At 36.3% G+C, this 24,091-nt stretch overlaps 2 protein-coding genes across 4 annotated transcripts in view; one reads left to right on the forward strand and one right to left on the reverse strand.

Annotated features, from left to right (window-relative positions):
- The first annotated feature begins 242 nt into the window (after nucleotides 1-242).
- Tsp (Thrombospondin) lies at nucleotides 243-16,098 on the forward strand. The gene is made up of 15 exons (XM_083044402.1): nucleotides 243-593; nucleotides 1,118-1,294; nucleotides 1,373-1,599; nucleotides 2,276-3,065; nucleotides 3,145-3,230; nucleotides 3,615-3,678; nucleotides 4,500-4,707; nucleotides 4,843-4,971; nucleotides 5,279-5,555; nucleotides 5,661-5,813; nucleotides 6,244-6,616; nucleotides 6,801-7,154; nucleotides 14,553-14,780; nucleotides 14,992-15,504; nucleotides 15,793-16,098. Exons 1-15 carry the CDS (start codon nucleotides 518-520, stop codon nucleotides 15,912-15,914), a joined length of 3,777 nt encoding a protein of 1,258 aa, XP_082900528.1. The 5' UTR covers nucleotides 243-517; the 3' UTR covers nucleotides 15,915-16,098.
- An 854-nt stretch (nucleotides 16,099-16,952) lies between these two features.
- LOC145939799 (C-Maf-inducing protein) overlaps nucleotides 16,953-24,091 on the reverse strand; it is a 35,169-nt gene continuing 28,030 nt past the window's right edge. For all 3 annotated transcript variants that reach the window (XM_083044405.1, XM_083044404.1, XM_083044403.1), the window contains exons 4-10: nucleotides 22,876-23,304; nucleotides 22,351-22,499; nucleotides 22,195-22,272; nucleotides 21,835-22,087; nucleotides 20,295-20,552; nucleotides 19,848-20,148; nucleotides 16,953-19,409 (exon numbers count right to left, since the gene is read on the reverse strand). In XM_083044405.1, coding sequence (XP_082900531.1) covers nucleotides 19,285-19,409; nucleotides 19,848-20,148; nucleotides 20,295-20,552; nucleotides 21,835-22,087; nucleotides 22,195-22,272; nucleotides 22,351-22,499; nucleotides 22,876-23,304 — 1,593 coding nt within the window. In that variant the 3' untranslated portion in view covers nucleotides 16,953-19,284. The remainder of the gene's footprint in view (nucleotides 19,410-19,847; nucleotides 20,149-20,294; nucleotides 20,553-21,834; nucleotides 22,088-22,194; nucleotides 22,273-22,350; nucleotides 22,500-22,875; nucleotides 23,305-24,091) is intronic.

The following is a 24,091-nucleotide window of genomic DNA, read 5'->3' on the forward strand; positions in this document are numbered from 1 at the left end:
TTTTAATTTACCTCTATACATCTTTTATTCATAAAACTGGTTTTATGTCAAACAGTTTCCCTCTCTTTCGCTTTCACTCTTTCTTTTCGAAATAATATAACATGCAGTATTATCGATTGACCGTGATAAATCCTAGTAATCCTAATTCATTGATATTTTCTCTGCTCGATATATATCGGTGCAAGTAGCACCGCACAAAATCTCGTTCGTAAAGCCGCATTCGTGGGCGACGTATAAAGTCGCGGACGGTACGCATCCGCGCCTCAGTCGGCGGCCGTGCCTCCTGTATCCGCGCGTGCCGTCGTATCTATCAGAATCCTTCGCGAGACGAGACAGTGACTTTTATTTTTAAAAAAAATAATAACAGATCGACGTTATCTCTCCTAACGGAGCTACAATTTAGCGAGAAAACGTTCTCCCTTCGCGAATTTTGTCTCCTTTTCTTGAAAATTTTATCGCATCAGAAAATCTGATTCTCTGATTCACTCGCGCAGAGTGAATCGGAAAACGCATCAGGATGCGAGTCCTGACCGTCCTGATCCTCGGGCTATTAATTGTCTACGCCGTCGACGGTAGCATCGTACCTGACGAAGGTAAGGATTTTAATTATTGAAAAAGTGGAAAATATTTTTCGGGTTTAAATGTCAAAACGAAGTGTCTTGCATAGCTCTTGAAATTCGCATTCTCCTTTTTTTTAATTACTATACATTCGCAATGATGAAATATTTTTCCTAATATTCTCTTTCATTATTTATTTAATAATCTAAATCGATTCTTGTAGAACCACTATTCACAATTACTATTACTACTACTTTTCTTCGATTTAGACACGTTTTGCACTATCAAAGACCATTCCTGGTGCGATGCTACAAGAAACTTGGTAGCAACGTGAGATCGGTGACCAATTGGTCACTCAACTTCTGTTTATACTGTATCAACAATTCGGCAAATAAATGAAAATCGAGATGTCCTTCTATTAATCAATATTGATTTTAATTTAATTTTTATTCAATATTAATTATAATATTAAATCCATTAATTGCAACATTCATTATTCAACGGTGATATTATTTATACATTCTTCTACTTATACCGTCTTTTTATTTTGACTCGACAGACTTAACTGCGAGCCTGCAAGATGTGTGGTACGAAGATGATTTTATTATCGCCTTGTCCAACATAAGAGTTAAGAAGAAATCCGGCTCGAGCAATTCGATCGAGACTATATTGGCCGTAAAGTATAAACGGACGAAAACCAAAATGCTACTCATACTCGATCGACGAACAAAACGCGGTGAGCCGACACTTCTTTCGGATCACGATTTTCCCAGATTCTTTACATATCACAAAACGCTGACACTCGTCGTTCCAGTTATTCTCGAGAGTCTCGACGAGAGTGGCCGACGTAGCGCAGCGCACGTCAACGTGGACTCCCTGGCGGTGAACACACCTCTGAAGAGCCTGATTATCCTGGTGCATCAGGTGCAATTGAATCCCCGCGTGGACGTATACGTCGATTGCAACTACGAAGGCTCTATACCGCTCAAGAAGACCTTCCGTGACATAGCCGAGACCGAAGACAGCCCGTTCGTGGAAGTGGTAAGAGTTTAAAATATTTCGACCAATATTCTTAGATAATATGATATATAGTTATTTTTCTGCTTTAATTTCGCTCATTTTATTTATGCTTGCCGAGGAAATTAAAATAATAAAAAAATGTATATATGTATGTTCGTTTGAAATCGCTTCTCGATTTTTTTTTTACTTCTCGTACTGCTCGATATTATTTTCTGCTGTCGCTATCTTCCCCGCTTTTACGATTGCACGACGATTTCTTATTTACGTTGTTGTCCATGACGTCCGCAAACGTGGGACGACGTCTTTCCAAATATGGTAGTCTAAGCTAGTTTCTGCTTCTGTTATGTACACCTGGTCGGTTTACCCAACCCAGACACAACGATCCCTGACTGCTCGAATGAATTGAATTCGTTTCAATGAATGATTCGTGCCATATTTCTGTTATCCCGACTTTATATCATTCTACGATTTCTTTCAATTCCTGTCGCAATTTACTGACTAGATTTCTATATATTTTCATAAATTTTAAAATAAATATTTAACAGCATTAAAAATATTATTTTATATGTATCATATAAAATTTTCAATTCATAAATATTCTCGCTTATTTAATTGACAATTCATTTAACCGGTGATTAAAATTTATTCGATTAAACTTAATATTAATTCGTTAATAAGCACGCTGAAATTCTTTTAGTTCAGAGAACGAAAATGCCGGGCGAAAGTATATAAGTCCAACATCATCGAGGCGCTGAAGAAGGAAGATTGTCCCGATAATCTAATTGATATGAAGCAGCCTTCGATATTCGAGACGAAAACTAATCCTACAGATAAATCTGACGGGACCGACGATAGCGACGAATCGGGTACATCGGATAATTCTACGCCATCCATTGACACAAAACGTCCCAATTATCATCCGGATGACAAGAAACCTTTAGATAAAAAGGATCATCGTGGTCGTCCGAACGATCGCGATCGACAAAAGAAAAAGGATCCGCGACATCCAGGAAGCTATAATAAGCCGGATCCATATGATCCGAACGGCTCTTCTTCACAACCTGACCAATCGATTGAAACGGACAATGAATCTTCCTCTTCACCGTTTACTTCGCAACCATTGCCTTCTACTACGAAACATCGCCCCACTAAACAATCGAAGAAACCGCATCCATCGGGAACGGGACCCAATGGCTCGAATCAACATGGCCCCAATAAATCTGGAGAATCAAAGGAGACGGACGATCTTGACTATCCAGACGAGTCTTCACCGTTAACTAACAAAGGGCATCGATCTACTAATAAACGTCCTGAGAAATCGCAAATAGAATCTGGTGGATCTCCCAATAATTTTAAACGACCTGGTCGAAGTCCAGATCGTACAGGAGTATCCAACATATACAATCCGGATGACAAAGACATGTTGACACCTCTCAAGAGACCGCCTAGAAGAGGCGACATTGGAATCCAGACTCTGGATGAGAGAGGTGAGTGAGATTTAAGCGGACGTTAAATTGATTAACACTGTTCGAAATTTAACGCATCTCACGAAAAATGTTTTTCCAGTCTGCCAGACCGACGATCGAATCGTGAAAGCCTTGAACGAATTAATCAACGCCACCAGGAAACTCTGGAGGGAACTGGAACTTAATGTGAGTATAAGATTAATCCTTAGATTTTAAATTAATATCTTTGCTGTATACTGTATATGCTGTGTATTCTATGCGCGTTTATAAAATAATAATATTATCAATAATATTAAATTAAAATTAATCAAACATTTTATATGTTCACTCTCTCTCTTTCTCTCTCTCTCTTTATTATTTGGCTTCGAAAAAATAATTATAGAAATTAAATTTAGAATTAAATTTAAATGATAGAAATGAAAAATTATTATTACGATATAAAATTTAAATTTATGTTTCATTATTAGGATACTTTGTAAAAAGATACACCAACGTTATTCATTATTCATTATTTAAGAAAATTTGCAAAACTCAAAAAACTTATACGATTCATTCTCTTCCGTTTTACAGAGAGAGGAAACTCGACAGCTTCGTCAAATGATTGAAAACGGCTCGGCGTGTCGTACACCCATCGGTGAGTGACGTTCGGTCGTATTGAAAGGACACGTGCTCGAAAATAACAGTTCTCTTAACTTAGAAGCTAGCCAAAAATCTCACCGTAATATCAATTAAATGATTTTATCTGTCTATCACTCTCGCGTCCTTGACACTCTCGAATTTAATCTGTACGTGCGACAGTTGTCAACAGAAATATCTATTTATATGCAACTAGTTGTACCAAGGAATCTTACAACGCAATAAATGCCTGTTGTTAGAAAAAAAATTCAACTTTGTTGTGACTCTTGTATTCTTGTGCTGCGCAGTCCACAACATACATTTTCATTTAAATATCTATTTCGACGTGTGGGCAATTAGCAGGAGCGTTTAAAACACGATGCTTGCACTCGCAAAAGAATCGCTCAATATAATTTTTTTTTTCAAAAAATCTCATTGCAATATAATTATAGAAAATTCTTACTCTCTCGTGAAATGACACATTCGCTTCTCGATATTTATCTGTTCGACTTCTATATCTATCGACAGAAATTAAATTAAAATTAGACAGCTTTATGATTGCATCCTCGCAATGTCTCTATTCTAAGCAAATCGAGAATGCGCAAAAGATTCACGACTTCGATCCTGCATCGATCTCGTTTATTAAAAATACACCCATACACACATACACCACTTGCACGTGCACGTACGACACGCTGGGGCATCGCATAATTTTCCGGGGCCCGTGCTGGGCCCACTCGACGGACGCGTATGGGAGACCGGAGACCGAAAATATTCCGAAAAAAAATTGGCAAATTCACTCATTCGTCATTCGAGCCGTGATCCCGGTAATTCCCGTAGTGCCATCACTGCTGCTCACGTGCGATCCTTCACCATGCTACCCCGGCGTCGATTGCCGCGACACCCCGAGGGGACCCCAGTGCGGCCCCTGCATCCGCGGTTATACCGGAAATGGACAGGCCTGCACCAAACTCACCAACGTCATCAGCTGCCTCGACCGGCCGTGCTACCAGGGAGTGCGGTGCTACGATGTCAGCGACGGATACAAGTAAAGTTACCACACAAAATAAAATTAAAATATATAGAAACGAGACTTTAAAAAAAATCTAAGACAGCATGTATCTTGTATAATGAATATATCATGAAGTCGAACGTTACATTCAAGTATAATTCTCGTTTCTAGATGCGGTAGATGTCCAAGCGGATACATCGGCGATGGCGAAAGATGCGACAGGCATAGAAACCCTTGCGAAACTCATCCCTGTCATCCGGAAGTCAAGTGCTATCCGACTTACAGTCCTCCGTATTTCAAGTAAACATCAGCGACGCATAGTTATATATTCAAAGTTCTACTTATATCAATTTATACAAATTCTTTTTGAAAGAATGAACACCGAAGCTCATTTTAAGAATCTTATTATTGAAATGCAAATTAATAAATTTTTAGCGCGTACAGGAAAAGAGAGAGAAAGAAATGATCAAAATGATATAATTAAATCTTCACGTCTCTCTTTAGCTTCGCAATTTTTTTCTTTTATTTTATATTTTTTCGATTAAACGAGGAACAAAGAGCTAATTGAGTACGTTCTGTTTTTTAATCAACTTCAAACATAATATAGATGCGGTCCGTGTCCACTGGGATATGTGGGTAACGGCACGGTCTGCCAGGCCGAGAACGAATGCGAGCTGAGTCGACCCTGTCATCCCGGAGTACGGTGCATCAATCTCCATCCCGGATACAGATGTGACAGATGCCCGACAGGTTACACCGGACCGATGACGGAAGGTGTCGGTGTCGAGATGGCCAGAAAGCAAAAACAGATCTGTCAGGATATAAACGAATGCGACACCAACAACGGCGGATGCCACCCCTATTCGGAGTGTATCAACACGCAGGTGAGACATTTTTGAGGGATTTTAAATTATGATTTACAGAGAACCAAATAATTTATTTATATTTTTTGTCATATATTTTAACTGTGTTGCTCGTTATTCCTAAAGGGATCCTATAGATGCGGTCCCTGTAAAGGCGGCTACATCGGTAATCAAACAGTGGGATGTCATCTTCAGCAAGATCTCTGCCCGGATATGATAACAGTCTGTGATGTCAATGCCTATTGCATCGCCGTGTATACTAACGAATACTCGTGCAAGGTAAATGTCGTTTTTATATTACCTAAAGAAAATTATGTAACGACAGATTGAAATTTATATGTATGGGATTAATAAACTTCTAAAAATAATTGTATTCAAACGGAAGCGAGAATGTAGTAAAATTTTACAAAGGATATTTTTACAATTAAAATGTATATATTTAATAAAACAAATTCGAAAGATAGGAAAATTAGTTTTAAAAGATTAAATTAACTTTAAAAGATGTATCTTTTTTTCTAAATTTTTCATACTTGTAATTCTTATCTAAACATGCAGAATTTCCATTTTTTTATTTACTTAGTTATATTTTATAGATTTAAGATTAGAAAAGACCGCCTGCTGTGCGAAGATTACTTCTTTCTCATCATATTTTATCTAATTTTACCGATTAAAAAAAAATATTAAAGATATTTTGATACACTTTTTGCAGTGTCGTGTCGGTTGGGCCGGAAATGGATTTATTTGCGGTCCTGACAGCGACAGCGACGGTATCCCGGATAGGGCTCTGCGCTGTCATGACAATCGCTGTCATGCCGACAATTGTCTAACAGTGCCGAACACCGGACAGGAGGACATCGATGAGGACGGGGTTGGCGATGCTTGCGATAACGACACCGATAATGACGGCGTATTGGATGAACTCGACAATTGTGTGTATCAATATAATCCGAATCAGCTGGACACGGACAATGACAAAATCGGCGACGTGTGCGACAATTGTCCGTTGCAGTACAATCATTATCAGGAAGATCTCGATCGCGACGGAGTAGGCGATGCGTGCGACGACGATCTCGACAACGACGGTAATTATTATCGCAATGTGCAATTTTTAACATTAAAAAAAAAATTACAAGTTTCTGTGGATTAAAGAGAGAGAGCGAGAGAGGCATTCCATATTTTTTCTCCATTAAAAAATGATTGACTGATAGTTATGGATACGCAACGCGCGAATGATGCGCGCCACATCATGTACTTATACTCCGTCAGGTATCCTCGATGCCCACGACAATTGTCCCAAGGTAAAAAATCCTAATCAGCGCGACAGCGATTCGGATGGCATCGGCGACGCCTGCGACAATTGTCCGGCCATCAGCAATCCTGACCAGGCAGACAATGACGGCGACGGTGTCGGGAACGTCTGCGACACCAACGCGGATCGCGACAGGGACGGTGTCCAGGACGACAAGGACAATTGTCCGAACGTGCCGAATTCCGGACAGAACGATGTCGACCACGATGGCATCGGCGACGAATGCGACGACGACATAGACGGCGATGGTATACGAAACGAGATCGATAACTGTCCTTACGTGTACAATCCGGATCAGCGTGACATTAATCGTAAGTATAACAAATTTTGCCTTGTAATTAAAAACAGTATAACGTGATTTTACTACGTTAAAGAGCAGAATATATATACTTATTATATCAATCACTGAAAAAAAATTCGCAAAATCAATATTTGAAATTTTTTCTTAATTTTAATACAACGATAATTATGTATATCTATTGTATAAGAAATCGATTATTATTAATTGGCAAGAAAACAAAAGAATACAAAAAATATATACAATTTTAAATAACTAGAACAACACAAGATTCTTGTAGAAAATCGCTACGCGCGCACCAGTCTTTAATTTTATATTAAAGAGAATATTTTTAAAAAATAATTTAAAGTTTGTTACCCGATTAATATTTTTTGACAGAAATCAGCCGATTAAAGCGTTAATTTGCTAATTAAATTTTAAAATATATAATAAAAATTAAAATAGTAATATATGTTGTAAATAATATGTTATCATACTTTATCCTTGATTAATATTTTTTGACAGAAAACAGCTGATCACTGTCAAAAATATTAACCGAGTTTAAAGCTTTAAAGTAACTAATTTCTATCAAAAAATATTAATAAATCTTTTAGTTAATAAAATCGCAATTAGTCTCGATGTTGTGATTATCTCGATTATCAAAAAAATCTTGTAGAAAATTCAATTTTTTGTTCGCACTTTCTGTTAAAGATTTAAATACTAAATTTTTATTCATTGCATATTTAATTCACATATTTTTATGCATGCATTGCAATCAATGCATAAAAAAATATATATTAATTAATTATGCAATGGATAAAAATTCAGTATTTAAATCTAAAACAGAAAGTGCAAACAAAAAAATAGAACTTTCTACAAGAATCTTTTGATAATCGAGATAATCACAATATCGAGACTAATTACGATTTTATTGACGAAAAGATGTATTAATATTTTTTGATAGAAATTAGGTACTTTAAACTCGGTTAATATTTTTTGACAGTTATCAGCTGATTTCTGTCAAAAAATATTAATCGATGATAAAGTATTATAACATATTATTTACAACATATTACTATTATAATGTTTATAACATGTTATTACTTTGAAATTTAATTAGCAAATTAACGCTTTAGTAATATTTTTTAACAGAAATCAGCTGATTAAAACGTTAATTTGCTAATTTATTTTTAAAATAAGAATATGTTATAAAAATTAAAATAATATGTTATAATACCTTAAACTCGATTAATATTTTTGACAGTTATCAGCTGATTTCTGTCAAAAAATATTAATCGCAGATAAGGCATTATGACATATTATTTACAATATATTGCTACTTTAATTTTTATAACCTATTATTATTTTAAAATTTAATTAGCAAATTAACGCTTTATTAATATTTCTGTCAAAAAATATTAATCAAGTTTAAATAAACTTCATATAAAAATATCATTCTTTTTTATATAAAATCGAGAAATGGAACGCACTTGTGTTGTTCTAGTATATAATAAAAATGAATAATTTATATAGAAAAATTGTATATGTACAGAATATGCGGTAATAAAATCACTCACTCATGGTACAGAGGTAAAAGAAGATAAACCTATTAGAAAAGGACTCTCTATTGTTTTGCGATCTTCGCAATAAATAATGAAAAATTAATTAAAATTATTAGCGCGCGGATTAATATTAATATATGTCAATTATAACGCTATTGTCAAAAATTCAAAAAGGACATAAATGATGAATCACATTTATTTCCTAAATTCACACACACTTGTAGAAAATGTTCGGAATTACATGACATTATAATCGCGTGCGTAACTAAAGAATGAAATAAATGTGTGTGTGTATATAAAGCCGAACGATGTTCATTCAAGCGTGCCTTTTAAAAAACAGTAGAGATAAAGTGAGAAGGACGCGAAGAGAATAAGAAAAAGATATTAGAAGAAAGTCTTTTCTATATATTCTTCTCTCTATTTCTCCTCTTCGCATCTTTCTCGCTTTATTTTTAAAAGGCACGCTCGAGCGAACGCAGCTCGACCGATTGAGGTATCATATTACTTGTCCGAGTCGCCGACTTTCTTATCGCGATATATAGCTCCAGTTTCTTACTCACACAAATGTATTTCATTCAATTTTACTCATATACGCGATTATAACGTGTAGTTTCGAGCATTGACTTTCTTTTCTCGATCTTTTTTTTAATTTCCTTTGCGCTCTCCTCACTTTATCGGTACTTTGATTAAAAGGTCTCCCTTTTCTAAAAAAGGCATGTAAAGTCGATACTCACATATCAAAGTTTATTGTTGTCGCTTTTCTGAAATGCTCATTGGCTGTCTCGATTTGCATTGTGCGTTATATTTGTATCATCAAGCTGTCATCGCAAAGGTTAATAGTTTGACAGTTTGTCCAAAGTAAAATAAAATAAAATAATATATTATGTTTTAAATAATATATTATATACTTTAAACTCGATTAATATTTTTGACAGTTATCAGCTGATTTCTGTCAAAAAATATTAATCGCGGATAAAGTTTTATAACATATTATATTACTTACAAAATATTATTATTTTAATTATAATAATATGTTGTAAGTAATATAATATATATACTTATAATATATACTTTGTCCGGGATTAATATTTTTTGACAGAAATCAGATCATAACTGTCAAAAATATTAATCAAATTTAAAGTATTAAGGTCCGATTGCACCAACGTTATTTTGATTTTAAGCGAGACTTAAATATATGTTTGTCTTTATTTATTTAGAAAGAGAAAAAGATAGACACGTATTTAAGTCCCGCTTAAAGCCAAAATAACGTTGGTGCAATCGGACCTAAAACGTATTATTTAAAACATATTATTTTATTTTATTTTATTTTGGACAAACTGTCAAACTGCTAACTGTCGCAATGACAATCTCTCGATGTTATGAATATAACGCACAACGCAAATTGAGGCAGCTAATCAACATCGCGAAAAAGAGGCAAAAAATACTTGCGAGAATCAACTTAACATGCCTTTTTTAGAAAGGGATTAGAACAACACAAACGCGCTATGCGCGTGCCATACTTCGCTTTTATATATTAAAAAGAATGGTATTTTTAAAAAAATAATACAAAGTTTATTTAAACTCGATTAATATTTTCTGACAGAAATCAGCTGATTAAAATGTTAATTTGCTAATTAAATTTTAAAATTAAAATATGTTATAGAAATTATAATAATAATGTTGTAAATAATATGTTATAATACTTTAAACTCGAATAATATTTTATGACAGAAATCAGCTGATAACAGTCAAAAATATTAATCGAGTTAAAAGAACTATAACATATTATTTAAAACATATTACTATTTTACATTTTATAACATATTATTATCTTAAAATTTAATTAGCACATTAACGCTTTATTAATATTTTTTGACAGAAATCAGCTGTTTAAAACGTTAATATGTTAATTAAATTTTTAAATAATACTATGTAATAAAAATTATAAAATAATATGGTTGAAATAAAAATATCATTACAGTACTTTAAACTCGATTAATATTTTTTGACAGTTATCAGCTGATTTCTGTCAAAAAATATTAATCAAGCTTAAACAAACTTTATATAAAAGTATATCATTCTTTTTATATAAAATCGAGGAATGGCGCTTGTGTTGTTCTAGTTTATGTAAAAAAAGAATAAAATTTCCCACAAAACATCAATGTATACGACACTGTAGTCTACTACATTATAGTAAATTCCTTCGCTTCTATTTATTTTTCTTTTCGGAATATATAATTTCAGAATATATGTATAGATATATCAAGAAGAATATCTACACGTATTTTGTCACAGAGACAAAAATGTTTGTGTTTCGTAATAGATATTATAGATTTCGACATTGCACATATTGAGCTATTTCTATAGTTGCTTAATTGCTTAAATACTTTTTCTGTCCGCATAATTAAAAAAATTAATGCGCTAAGTATAATATGCGAACTAGTTCTATAATGCAAAATAGTTCAGTTTTGTATGCAAGTTAACTTTTCAATTAAGAATATCATGTTTCAATTTTATTTTTTATTTATCTTATTTCTAAAATCAATTTTTGTTTATTAACTGTGTACGATCAAGCTATCAATAACAGTTCCATATTGATGTATAGAAATTGATCGAATAAACATATAAATTATAAAACATTCGTAATATAAATTTATCGTAAAAGTATGAATTAAAATAATGAATTGTGTGTCTAATCATTTCAATAGTTTAGTGACGAAAAATCGATATTAGCAACGCACTGAACGATTTAGTAAAAGATTTGGCTTATCATCAATAAAGAAATACTGATATATATTCGAAATAAAATCGGTAACAAAATAAAAAAAGTAAAAATAGCATTTAAGTGTTTCTCAAAACAAAGACGCATATCATTTTATCGTTAACGATAAAAAGATAATAACAAAATTCTGAATAATCTGTTCAATAAAATTCGGTTTTTGTTAATAATAATAACTTCATCTGCAAATTATATATTAATATATATATAATTATAGGTCTTCATTTTAAAAAAATTTCTAATCTGCGAATGATAGATATATCAAAAAATAGAGATATATCAAAAAATTACGATCACGGATTTATTTCTCACAAAAATTATTGCAAAGTATTACGAATTAGAACATTTGATAATTCTGTCTTTTTCGGTAGGTAAAATGTGGATCTCTCACTAACAATAAGATAAATATTTTCTAGATTGAAAATAAATTCTAAAATTGTACAAAAACTTCATATTTAGTTCAAGCAAACTTCGATTTCAATAAATTATGTTACAAAAATATCGAAAAAATTACGCATTTTTGAGCGGAGAATAAAATAAAAATCAACTTTGATTGTAAAATATTTCAAATCATTAAAAAAGTTTAAAAAACAAATTTATTTTTAATTAATTATTAATTACCTAAAAATTACTTATTTATTAAATAAAAATATTTCTCTCTTAAATTTGATTGAGATTTTAAACTTTCTTAGACAGCATTCTTGGAGATTTGATCTTCTACATAACTCTTTTATACGAAACTATTTTGTTTTATTTTAAATTTTTCAGTATATATTTAAATATTGTATTATGTTTTTTCGGGGCCAAACATTTGCGAAATTATTTTGTTTCTAAAGTGAGCCATTTCATAATAGCACAATATTTGTATATTTTAATATATATAACACAGAAATAATCGCCAGAAAGTTTTAATCGTATTCATGAATATGTAAATGTACATGAATAAAAAAAACGAAAATATTTAACACTTATTTGTTTGTCATATAATTTTAGTTTTTTTTTTTTTTAATTATAAAATTCATTGTTCTAATGCAAAAGTTAACATATAATTTCTTAAATCTTTTTTTATATGAAGTTAACATATAATTTCTTAACTCTTTTTTTCGGAATTGCGTTCTAGTTAATTTCTGGTGATTAATTTTCATATACAGATAATTATATATGTATATACATGCAATACACTCACCGATACGATGCGCAGCAGCGGAGCTCTATAGTACAAAGCGTTGATCTACATCTACAACATATACAAAACACAAATTATAAGTATATAAAATAGTTTTAAAAATAATTAAATATTTGAAAAGGCCAATAATGCGCAATGAAACTTATTCGTACAGTAAAATATATTTATTAATAAAATTACGTCATGAAAATTATTAAACATTTAAATTATTCTTTTAGATCTAAATTTATTAATTATAATCTGCTTACCGCATGGTTGCTTCGTCGATGCCCGATGCCACCCCGGGCCTTTTCCTCGTAGAAGCTTCGAAACACTTGCACTCGCGTTACTTTTTTTTCGTTCGCGACGCGCGGCGACGCCCGCATTTTAAATATCACATTTTCGACGCATTTCGATAAAACGCGAGATTCGCGAGAGCTTATTCGCGTGCAAATAAAACCGATGCTCTGTTTTCGCGTCGCCGCTTTTTTCCAGGCCCACTTATCGGAGGGCCTCAATCGAACGACGATGATGCGGCGACTCCCCCGCGACGCACTCAGGTTAGGTTAGGTTAGGTCAGGAGTCGCCGATGTTCCAAGAAATGGGCACTTGTATTTCGCTATGTTTTATATTTCACAATTCAACGACGTAGAAATCGCGGATCGACAACGCTAAAAAACTCCGGAAATTCGCGTCGAAAGAGCAACGGTAATTCGATCCGCCCGTATAATGGATACGTGTCGTGTGTGACCAACTTCACACACGTATTCGCCCGTGCGACGCAATCACGATGTCGCTACACGATTTATACGATAATTAAGCACGTAAAAACACTAAACACTCGTACTGTCGCGAACCGGTGATGAGCACGCAAACGTCGATCGCGAGCAACCGAAAATACTTCTAGAAACTAGAAACAGTAGTACTGATGCAAGACTGCCAGTAACGAGACGCGCAGCACGCCAAGACCAAAGTCACAATGATGGAGGTCGCGGCGTACGTGCGAGCTCGGAGCTCGGCTCGGCTAAGCTCGGCTCGGCTCGGCTCGGCTAAGCTCGGCTCGGCTCGGCTCGGCTCGGCTCGGCGGGCCAATTCGAGAGATTGCGATTGCAAGACTGATCGTCAATCTTCAGTCCCGCGCGAGACGCGCACCATGGTAGATGTATGAGCTGCGTTTGGCGATACCGCTGCTCAGACTCATGCGAGATGTGCAGCGTGGTGAATAAAGTATTATAACATATTATTTACAACATATTATTGTTTTAATTTTGATAACATATTATTACTATGAAATTTAATTAGCAAATTAACGCTTTATTAATATTTTTTGACAAAAATTAGTTGATTAAAGCGTTAATTTGATAATTAAATTTCATAGTAATAACATGTTATAAAAATTAAAACAGTAATATGTTGTAAATAATATGTTATAATACTTTAAACTCAAATAATATTTTTTTACAGAAATCACCTGATAACTATTAAATATGTTATAAAATATGTTATGAAATATTTTATAAAAATTAAAATATTAATTCAAATATGAATTATAATATAATATTAATTAAAAAATAATTATAAATATTAAGTTATAATACCTTTTCCGCCATTAATATTTTTTGACAGAAATCAGCTGATAACTGTCAAAAATATTAATCGAATTTATAAACTATTAGTACTGATAAGCAGTAGTTTCAATTATAAGTATTACACGGTAAAATTTAATAGAGAATAATTAGTGGTAATTATTAATTTTTGAAATCTTACTAATTAGTGAAACATAAGACGAAAGAGCAAAGTGTGAATGTTTGCACTAAAATACTGATCTTCAATGAAATCTTGTTACTTTATCATTGACATTTTTACTGATTCCATTTAATACAGTGCGTTATGATTGATATGTAATCTGTTACTTATATTTTGCAGACGACGGTATCGGCGATATATGTTGGAATGACAACGATAACGATACGGTTATCAACACCCGCGATAACTGTCCCAACAATAGTTTAATATGGACAACAGACTTCCGGAGATACACGACCATTGCCCTCGATCCGTTCGGTACCTCGCAGATGGATCCTGTATGGGAAATTCATAATGATGGGGCTGAAATTAAACAGCTTCTCAACAGCGATCCTGGAATCGCTATAGGTAAGTTTATTGTCATAAAATATATATAAAAAAAATAGATACTCGTATTTTGCAAACTTTATAAAAATGTTTCTTTTCCGATAAACTTTACATTATTTCTTTAAATTTAACGAATGTATTCGAAAATTTCTAATTAATTACTAATTAATTTTACATAAAATTACTTGCGCTTTCGTAAATTCTTTTCATCCATCTCTCTGTTTACGTCAAGGGCCAGATGTTTTTAATGGTGTCGACTTCGAAGGGACCTTTTACATCGATGATAAAGACTACGACGACGATTTCGTAGGCTTCGTCTTTTCCTATCAGGATAATCGACATTTCTACATTGTTTCCTGGAAGAGAGCCGGCCAAGTCTATTGGATGCCAACGCCATTCCGTGCCGAAGCCGATCCTGGGATTGTACTGAAGCTCGTTCAATCCGAAACCGGACCAGGCGAGATGCTCAGAAACAGCCTCTGGCACAAAAATGATACGCCCAATCAGGTGAAGATTCTCTGGACAGATCCAAAGAAAATGGGCTACCAGCAAAGAATGTCGTACAGATGGCATTTGTTGCACAGGCCGAAGATCGGCCTGATCAGATTCTGGCTGTATCAGGGTTCGCAGCTTGTAACCGATTCCGGAAATCTGTTCGATTCGACTTTGCAGGGCGGTAAACTAGGTGTTTACTGCTTCTCCCAAATGGAGATCACCTGGTCCGATTTATTGTACAAGTGTGCAGGTAAAACGAGCAATCCTGTGAACAATTTCTATAAAATATGCTATAAAACATCGAGATCGACAATTTTAGAAATTTATTATTTAAAGAAATTTTTTAAAAATATTTTTTTAATTTTTAAAGCAGATGTAGTAAATTTTTTTTCTCATTGTAGTAAATATAATAGAGATGTAATAGTCACCATACACACGCACTTAAGAAATAAATGCCACGAAAGATTGCAGAATGTTTCAAAATAATTATAATTGATGTTTGTATATGTATAGCTAAGAAACTAAATATCATTTTCAGAAACTGTGCCTCAATCCATATGGGACGAATTACCTGATCATCTAAAGAAAGAAGTTGAAGTTGGAATAGCTAACCAACAACAACAACAACAAGTAGTACAACGAATGAATTACGATTTCTAAAACAGACTTTCGGTGAAAACAATGAGTCAAAAAAAGTGCAGGAGGATCAAGAGAAAGTTTAAATCTCCGTAATTTTAATTCTGAAATAATCACGAAGTCATATCTATGCGAATTATAATTTACTATAATCAATCATTAAATTGTCGTATCTTTGGCGCGTTTAAATAAACTTAATTTGCATAAATTTGCATAAATTCTTTATGAGAAATTTTGTATATTTCTTAGATATATGTATAGGCATTTTGTGTGTAACACAGATATTTAATATTCCATATAATATATGATGAATATATTTCTTTTATTTAATCTATTAATCAATTTTTATCGTATCGAGAATAATTATTCAAGCAATTATATCTCAATCTCAATGTTATTTTAAAATGAAACGTACGTACTTTATACAGATTAGGGAAGTACGGAGTCGCGAGATTAATATATATCATAAACTGAAATGTATAAAATCATAATGATTTTAATCATTGCAATTCTTTTTATTTCTCTAAGAAATGCAACTTTCGTAATAGCTATTTTCGTACTTTAATAATAGAACGAAATAAAGTAATCGTCGTAAAAATATATTTCCATGGCACCGTTATTCATTATTAATCATTTCACTTTCCAAAGTGTGCAGCACATCGATATAACATGAAATTATGAAAAAAAAAGAGTATATTAAACTTCATATATATTAATGTTTGGAAAAGATAATTGAAAAAGGTTAGTAACGAGATAATTTAAGACGTGCGACGTTCTTCGATTAAACACTTTATTCGTATGAAAATGTCAAAGAAAGATATTAATAATTTAACGCTGAAACTGCGATCACACACATTCTCGTAACACATCTAATAGAGTATGTTTTACAGATTTTTCACCGTCAACGGCTACAGAATTACATGCGAGGATGATTGGAGAATAAAATTTAAAGAAACCGTATATCGCTTGACGAGAGAGCCAAAGACCAACGCAGAAAACCGCAGAGAGATTTCACTGGCTGAGGTGTGTGAGAAACCAACGAAAGAGGCGTGACAGAACGGATGCTGTAAGGTATTAAATTCGAATTTATTTGCTTCGCTCAGACAGACGTGACGCTGAGAGAAATTAACTCGAGCGATCGTGTAACTCTCTCCCTAATTTAATGATCCTTATTGAAATTGACGTAAACAGTCTTCTTACAATGCTTGTTCCCTTGCGGCTTTTACAATAATTTCGAGACGAGAAATTGCGAAATTGTCGAATCGCCGTCTATCGTGACGGCCTTCTATCCTGTCACCCTTCGAAGGGCTACCCTCTTTCTCTCTTCTTCCTAATCCGCGCTCTAAATTCGAGATATCGATCATCCCCTAAACGCGTGTTCGCGCTAATACGAGAATTGGATCGTGCGACATATATATAATATTATATTTTATATATATGTATGTGTGTATATATATGTATATACATATACATATATATACGAGAAAGGTTCTAGCTAGAGAATAAATTATTAAAATCTACGCATAAAATTGTATTAATAATCGGAGGAGAAACAGGAGAGGGAAAACGTTTCCTTAATTGTCTACTTATCTATTTACACTAGGGAACGAAATGCACGAGTGCGACTCCGCGTCGTCCGCGACTCGAAGTTTCGCCTTTACACGACGAAACGCGAAGCTTCGCGCGCGAGCGCTTTTTCTTCTTCTTTTTTTTTCTAGAGTAAAATTGCGGTCGCGCGCGTTGTGGCAGTGGTCGCTCAGAACTCGCTGATTAAGGCAGTTGGGCACGCCTCGAACGGAAAGGAGTTAATCGAGAGTGTCCCTCGCGAAAGGACACTTCTCGACAAGAGGGTCGATTTGGCGGCTGCGATCCCAGCAACGCTCTGACACTCGATTGGGAGCAGTCTTTGTTTCCAAGATCGTGGAAGATCATCATTATCATCATCATCATCATCATTATTGTAATCTTCGCTGACAGGACGCTTACAATCAATCTCGACTCTATATATATATATGTGTGGATGATGATTTGATAAACCGTCCAACGATTTTTCTTGTCTGCACACTAAGAGAAGTCAGCTTGTAGGAAAAATTGTGTGGTTTTTCATTATATGAAACTATGCATCAACAATAGCGTCTATTTTTTTTACCAGCATCACACTCCGTTGACAGAAAGTCTTCTCGCGACGTGACGAATCTAAACGATTACCAACTTTATTAGCGCAAGTGGTGAACACGTATGCGACATGCGTGTTTGATAAAGTAAAATCGGATAGCGATACTCTTAATTTCTATCAAAAATAATAACACTAAAAAAATGACGTACGCGAATATAAAAAAAAGATAGATATCGCGTTGCGCTTTTAACATTTCTCGACGTAAAAATACGAATAAAAACAACTCGCTTTTCTAGAACTAGGTGGAGGACTTGTTGAAATTACCGTTAAAGTTGATGCTCGACCTTCAGACTTGTGTAAAATGCAAAGGATCGTTAAACGCGGATCGTTTTCAATGAGAAACGTCGAGACAATCGCGTTATTATTGTGTGTATGTGTATGTATGTGCACAATATTAGTGCGCAAATAATCCCTTTGCCATTTTTGAATGATATTCCGACAATTTACCGTGCAAACGACTCATATTCTAAGGATCGCTTCTTCGACACGATTACATGTCTCCTCGCGTGTCTTCCGTTCAGACTCGCATTTTATGCAAATGACACTCTTCGCTTATTCAAACGAATGTGCGCCTTCGTGGAAACTGACGTCTTAAATTTGCGACGCTGGAATGTCCCTGAAAAATGTAGTCTCCGACGACGCGGAAGGAACGTCTCTAAATTAATGTTCCTCGCGATGGCATCGTCGAATCGACTCGCTGATTCGAGACTCTGGAGGAAGATCTATTGTCTAATATTTTTTTTTCGAATAAATAACATCTATCGAAAATGAAAGGAAGATGCGTTAATAAACGCGTTAATGGATTTTCATTGATACACTCATCGATCCATCGCCCGTATTCTTATCGCCCTCTGGAAAGAACGGATCGTCGATCGCGGTTAAACCGTACAAGTATAAACATCGTCGAAGATGCGATAAAGGATAATAAGAGACTTCGTTCGTCCTCTCTTGTAGAGTTTCGCCGACAATGGGTCCATCGTTTTGCCAGGTCGCGAGCTAGCAAAGTCGAAGCGGGACGAACAAACTTATCGCGTTCGATATTATATCAAATTGATTAACACTGAAAATACGAACGATAATAATGTCACTTCGTGTCGGCAGTCTCTCGAATTGTCTTCCCCGAACGACAAGCTTAAAAGCACCTTAGCGTTGTTTCTTCGTTTTCATGTCACGACGATCGCTACCATCGATGGGTGAGCTGCTGGACGTAACCTCGGGTCACCAGGCCTCCGTGTATCGAACGTCAAATTCTTGCAGAGCCGGCAATCGCTTCTTCAGCGACTCGAACGTCTGGGCCGACAGCTTTGTGCTATTTAAATTCAGCTTCCTTAGGCTGGTTAATGCTGCAACAAAGTGGCAAAGCATTTTTTTGCAAATGATTGATCCGAAAATTTCATCAAAATAAAGCAGACCTCGGAGAAAGAAAATATGTATATATTAATTCAGATTTAATATTAGCAAGATATACATATAATCCAACATTTTTACATCTTTTACATCGCACGTGATATAATGTGTTCGTATCCTTGATATTTACCTACAATCTATCGCATGTCTAGAATCAATCATCTTCTCGATATACAACTCTTGGTCTTTGATAGATAAGATAAAACTTATATAGTCGATTGACATTTTTCAAAAGTAATTGTAAGCTTTACTTCACACTTTGAAACTATTAATTATTAATTTTTTAATTATTAATTATAATATTTTTTTTCCAATCTCGAGAAGCGATTTAGATTGTTACAGAATTCTTCGAACCTCGAAATCAAAATACTCACAGGCCAACGTAGAGATGCCTTTGTCAGATACGGGCGTCTCGCAGAGATTCAGCACCTGCAGCTTTTGCAGATGCTCGCTGATCATCTGTAGGCCAGCGTCGCCGAATTGCGTGGCCCATAGATTCAGATATCGCAGCGCCGGCAGCTTGATCAGCTGTTCCGCGCACGCGGACGTCACGGAGGTGAAGGCTAGGCTGAGGCACTCGAGATTACCGAGGGCACGACCGCCCAGAAGAAGGGCGACGTCGGCGTCGGTCGCTCGTACCGGCAACGTCAATTTACGCGGTCCGCCCTTTTGTTGCTGGCAAGAACGAGATCAAACGCGCGTGATAAAAGGGCTAACGGGCTTTATCGTCGCGTCTTCGAGAGAGAAAAAAAAAGCAAGGCGCAAAATTGCGCAATTTTCCGCGTCGTCTACCGGAATAAACGATTCGCGACGTCCCTTACCAGTTCCTGCAGATTCTTCTGCCTCTGGCAGAGAGCGGCGTAACGCTCCTTCCCGGATTCCGTAGACTCGAGCGCGTTGACTATCTGGAGCCTCGCCTCCTCGTTCGCCAGCAAACGCCACTCCAGCATCAAGCAAAGAGCCTCTTGCGCGGCGTCGCAGCCTCGCACCGCCAGTAAAATGCAATCATCGCCCGCCTGCTTCAGCAGGGACGCAATGAACCTCTTTCGCCGACAGCAACACGCCAGCAGAGTCGTCAGCTGTCGCGAAAGTATCGCGTTTTAATTATTTACACGTTGTGCAATATTTTTGGGGGAGAGGGAAAAAAAATAGACGAAACAGTTCTCTTTTTTTATTCTTCTCTTTTTCTTCCTGTCAAAATTTCTCGATGACAAAATCAGGTGTAACCGCGAGAGTAAAATTTATCCGATAGGATTTATCCATCGCAATGAAATTCGCTTCCTGTGTTCCATTCACTTTTGCCACGATCATCCGCCAGACCTCATTAATTCCGCGCGGCGGTGACGATTCAGTTTCGCGAGTTATATATTCGAGAGATTGGAATGGATGCTGTCAATACACAGGTCTCGATTGAAACCGCGCGCGAGCGCACGCGTGGCCTCAAGAGAGACCGATTCGATGAATATTTAGATGTACCTCTCTGATCGAGTCGCGTGGGAATAATCGCGCCGCTCTCTATTTGCTCGAGATGAATTGTTTCTCAACACCAAATCTTATTGCGGTGTTATCGCGCGGAGGCCCGGAGGGAGGTCGTGATTCGAGACGCCTGGCTCGCGAGATTACGATACACTGAATGCGCCACAATCATTTCACGTGCGGATAAATTCGGTTGCCGTTGCCGGTGCCGATAAGCGCAGATAATTGCATATCCATCCGCGTCTCCCTATTTGCCGCTAGAGATATTTATATCTCTCTCACCAAGTGTGACCCAAATGTATAAAACGCGCGAGACGAACGTTTTATACGAGATCGTAAAGAGGGAAAGATATATAAACGTCGGGTGTGTGTCTTTCTGTACACTTTGTGAGGTTTCTGATGGTCTTATTAAAGATTTAAGATCAACGAAACTGTCCGCATGTGCGCGTCCGAAGAGATCTTTATGGATGTAATTATTTTTTATAACCGATTAAATTAACTTCTGTCAATGCGCAATTTTTCATCTTTCAATGTATAGATATCCGGGTACTAACTGCGTGTTTTCGACACCGCGATAATTTCTTTATAACAGCTGCTGAGCAGCGAAGATATTCTTTTCCATCATATTTTAGAAGTTAATTAATTTTTTCTGAATATACAAAGGCCCTTTGTATTTTATTTCGGGCAAAGAAAATTTCCGACACATTTTTTAACATTTAAAGCTGCTTACTCGGGTATCTGTTCATTGACAGAAGGGTTAATCAAACTTTTAAAGCTGAAAAATCCGTATGTTTTTATACTTCAGAGCGCTACTGTCAAACGACATTAATAAACGATACGCGAGATATAACGAAAAAAATTAATAAATTGGAAAGAATCACTCACCATCTCGCCGAACAGTTCTCCGCGATCCGGACAGGCTGGGCTGGACGGGGCGGCGATGTGGATCCAACCAGGACGCGGTTCTCGAACCGGCAGCAGAACACGATGCACCGTGCACCTCGGATCTTTCGCCAGTCGCTGCATCACGCACATCAGCACGGATTCCTGCACTTCTCTCACGGCCAGAGCCTCCTCTGGGAACGGAACAGGCTGCAAGAGTGCCCCGAGACCCGGACGCCAGTCCGAGTACTCCGATCTGAAACGCCATTTCTCGATAGAAGAGACAAATTTAAAGCCGACGAATTCAAAATGATAAATAATTGAACGCACAGGAATACGAGTGTTTGCTTATGCAACACTTACGCAATGTTCAAGACGAGCAAGTAGCACTGCAACGGCGGCTTGTCCTCGTTTGATGACATGCGACTCGACACTTCGAACCTGCAAGCAAAATCGATGGCATTGGCTCGGAGTTTCGAGTTATGATTTTCCTCTGTAACGATGACGGACGAGACTTGCCTGTGGAATATAGCCGCGACACAGATGGACACGAGATTGGGAAGCACCCTTGGGTGCGGGCAATCGCTACTCAGTCCGTGAACCGACAAGATATAATCTCTGATCGCCTGCTCGCCGTCGTTGTTCTCGTACAGAGCTGCGACGAAGACCTATGCAAGGCAACATTACGACTGCAAAATGATTTGAAAATCGCCCGAAGAATTAAAATTATTGGAATAGCAAGCGTTTGTTTGTTTCTTCTTTTCTTATATATTATTTCTTATACTGACGATATACAGGATGCTCTTCAAGTATAAAAAAAGTTTGACTGTTTATTCGGGAGGTCATTTTAAGTAAAAAATATATTAATAAACTACGTATATTAATGAACGAGCTGTTAGTTTTTTAAACTCTGTATAAAATGAAGCGAACACGAGAGAGATTCTCGATCTAAACTCGACACTATATATAATCAAACCTGTAAATTAAACTAACGTACGCCAGACGTAAATATACAGTGATATCGTCGACTCTTCGATCGCTTACCTGCAGCAACTTCCTCATGTCCGGCGACTTGCCAAAGTCAACGGTGTGCTTGAGGCATCTCGTGATCGCAGGACCGAGCATCGGGACCAGCTGCGATCGCGGATGCTGCTGCGCCAGTCTGGCGAGCGCTCTCGCAAGAGCCGCCGGCGGGGCAGCCTTTTCCAGAAGCGGTGCCACAACGGAGAGAACGGCCTCCGCCCAGCTCCTGCGATCACGAACGTTCCCTTCGATCTTCGCATCCGTGTCGGGCTGATCCGTCGAGCTGGGCTCCTCCAGGAGTTTAGCGACCGCTTCCAACGGGGCGCCCGCCACCCTCTCGTCCTGGAGCGGCGTCCACAGGGCGAAGTCGACCATGGTGCGCAACTCGCGCAGTATCACCTCTTCCCGTGTGCTCATGGACACCAGATGTTGGTACTTGAAGATGCTCTTCTGTGAACGAACAAACGAATCGACTTTCGACTTTACTTACCACAAGTTCGGCTTGTTTAATGACGAATTTCTTAATAAAGTTTTGGAGCGAGAAAGTCTCCAGAGAGGAGAGATGCGTGATAATTATATTATTATATAAGAACGAAATGATATTTAAATGAATATGGGAAAACAAGTAGAAATCTTAACTCTTTCATACCTGTCATGTTACAGCGATTTTAATTTCAACAAATAATAATTAATGAAATAATTCGCGTATTAAGAATTAACTCAAATTTAGATGTGAAACATCGTGTAATACATCGCTCGTGTCTATATGAAAACTGGGATAAAACACAAAGCTGGTCTCTCTTGGAATAATGTTAAGTGATTTTAATTTCAACAAATAATAATTAATTAAAAAATTCGCGCATTAAGGATTAACTCAAATTTAAATGAAACATTGTGTAATACATCTTTCGTGCTATGAAAACTGGGATAAAGCTGGTCTCTCTTGGAATAAAATCGATCTCGCAGAAGTCGACGACATCCAACTGTCAATGTATAAACAATATTTCCAATGGGTATACGACACGGTAAACAATCAAATTCAATCAATCATTATGATCGATCTGAACCGCTACGATTTACTCGTCGCAAAAGCCGCGACGAGATAAGCCGCTGATTAACTTCCCGGTGGGATATTATACCGTTCGTCGCAACTGCTATAAAATATTGACGTATTTGGGGGGATTTGATGCCTCGAGGACGAGCGAGAACGTTCGCCTTACACGACGTTATCACTTCC

Source organism: Prenolepis imparis, unplaced genomic scaffold, assembly GCF_030444845.1.
Source record: "Prenolepis imparis isolate NDT839.2.m4 unplaced genomic scaffold, iyPreImpa1.0 SCAF_8, whole genome shotgun sequence".
NCBI classification, from domain to species: Eukaryota; Metazoa; Arthropoda; class Insecta; order Hymenoptera; family Formicidae; genus Prenolepis; species Prenolepis imparis.

Bases quoted from the DNA above. Each gene is read 5' to 3' on its own strand.
- Tsp (XM_083044402.1), top strand. From the start codon at position 518: ATGCGAGTCCTGACCGTCCTGATCCTCGGGCTATTAATTGTCTACGCC. The intron at 594-1,117 runs GTAAGGATTTTA...TTGACTCGACAG, and splicing joins TAGCATCGTACCTGACGAAG to ACTTAACTGCGAGCCTGCAA. The intron at 15,505-15,792 runs GTAAAACGAGCA...TATCATTTTCAG, and splicing joins TTTATTGTACAAGTGTGCAG to AAACTGTGCCTCAATCCATA.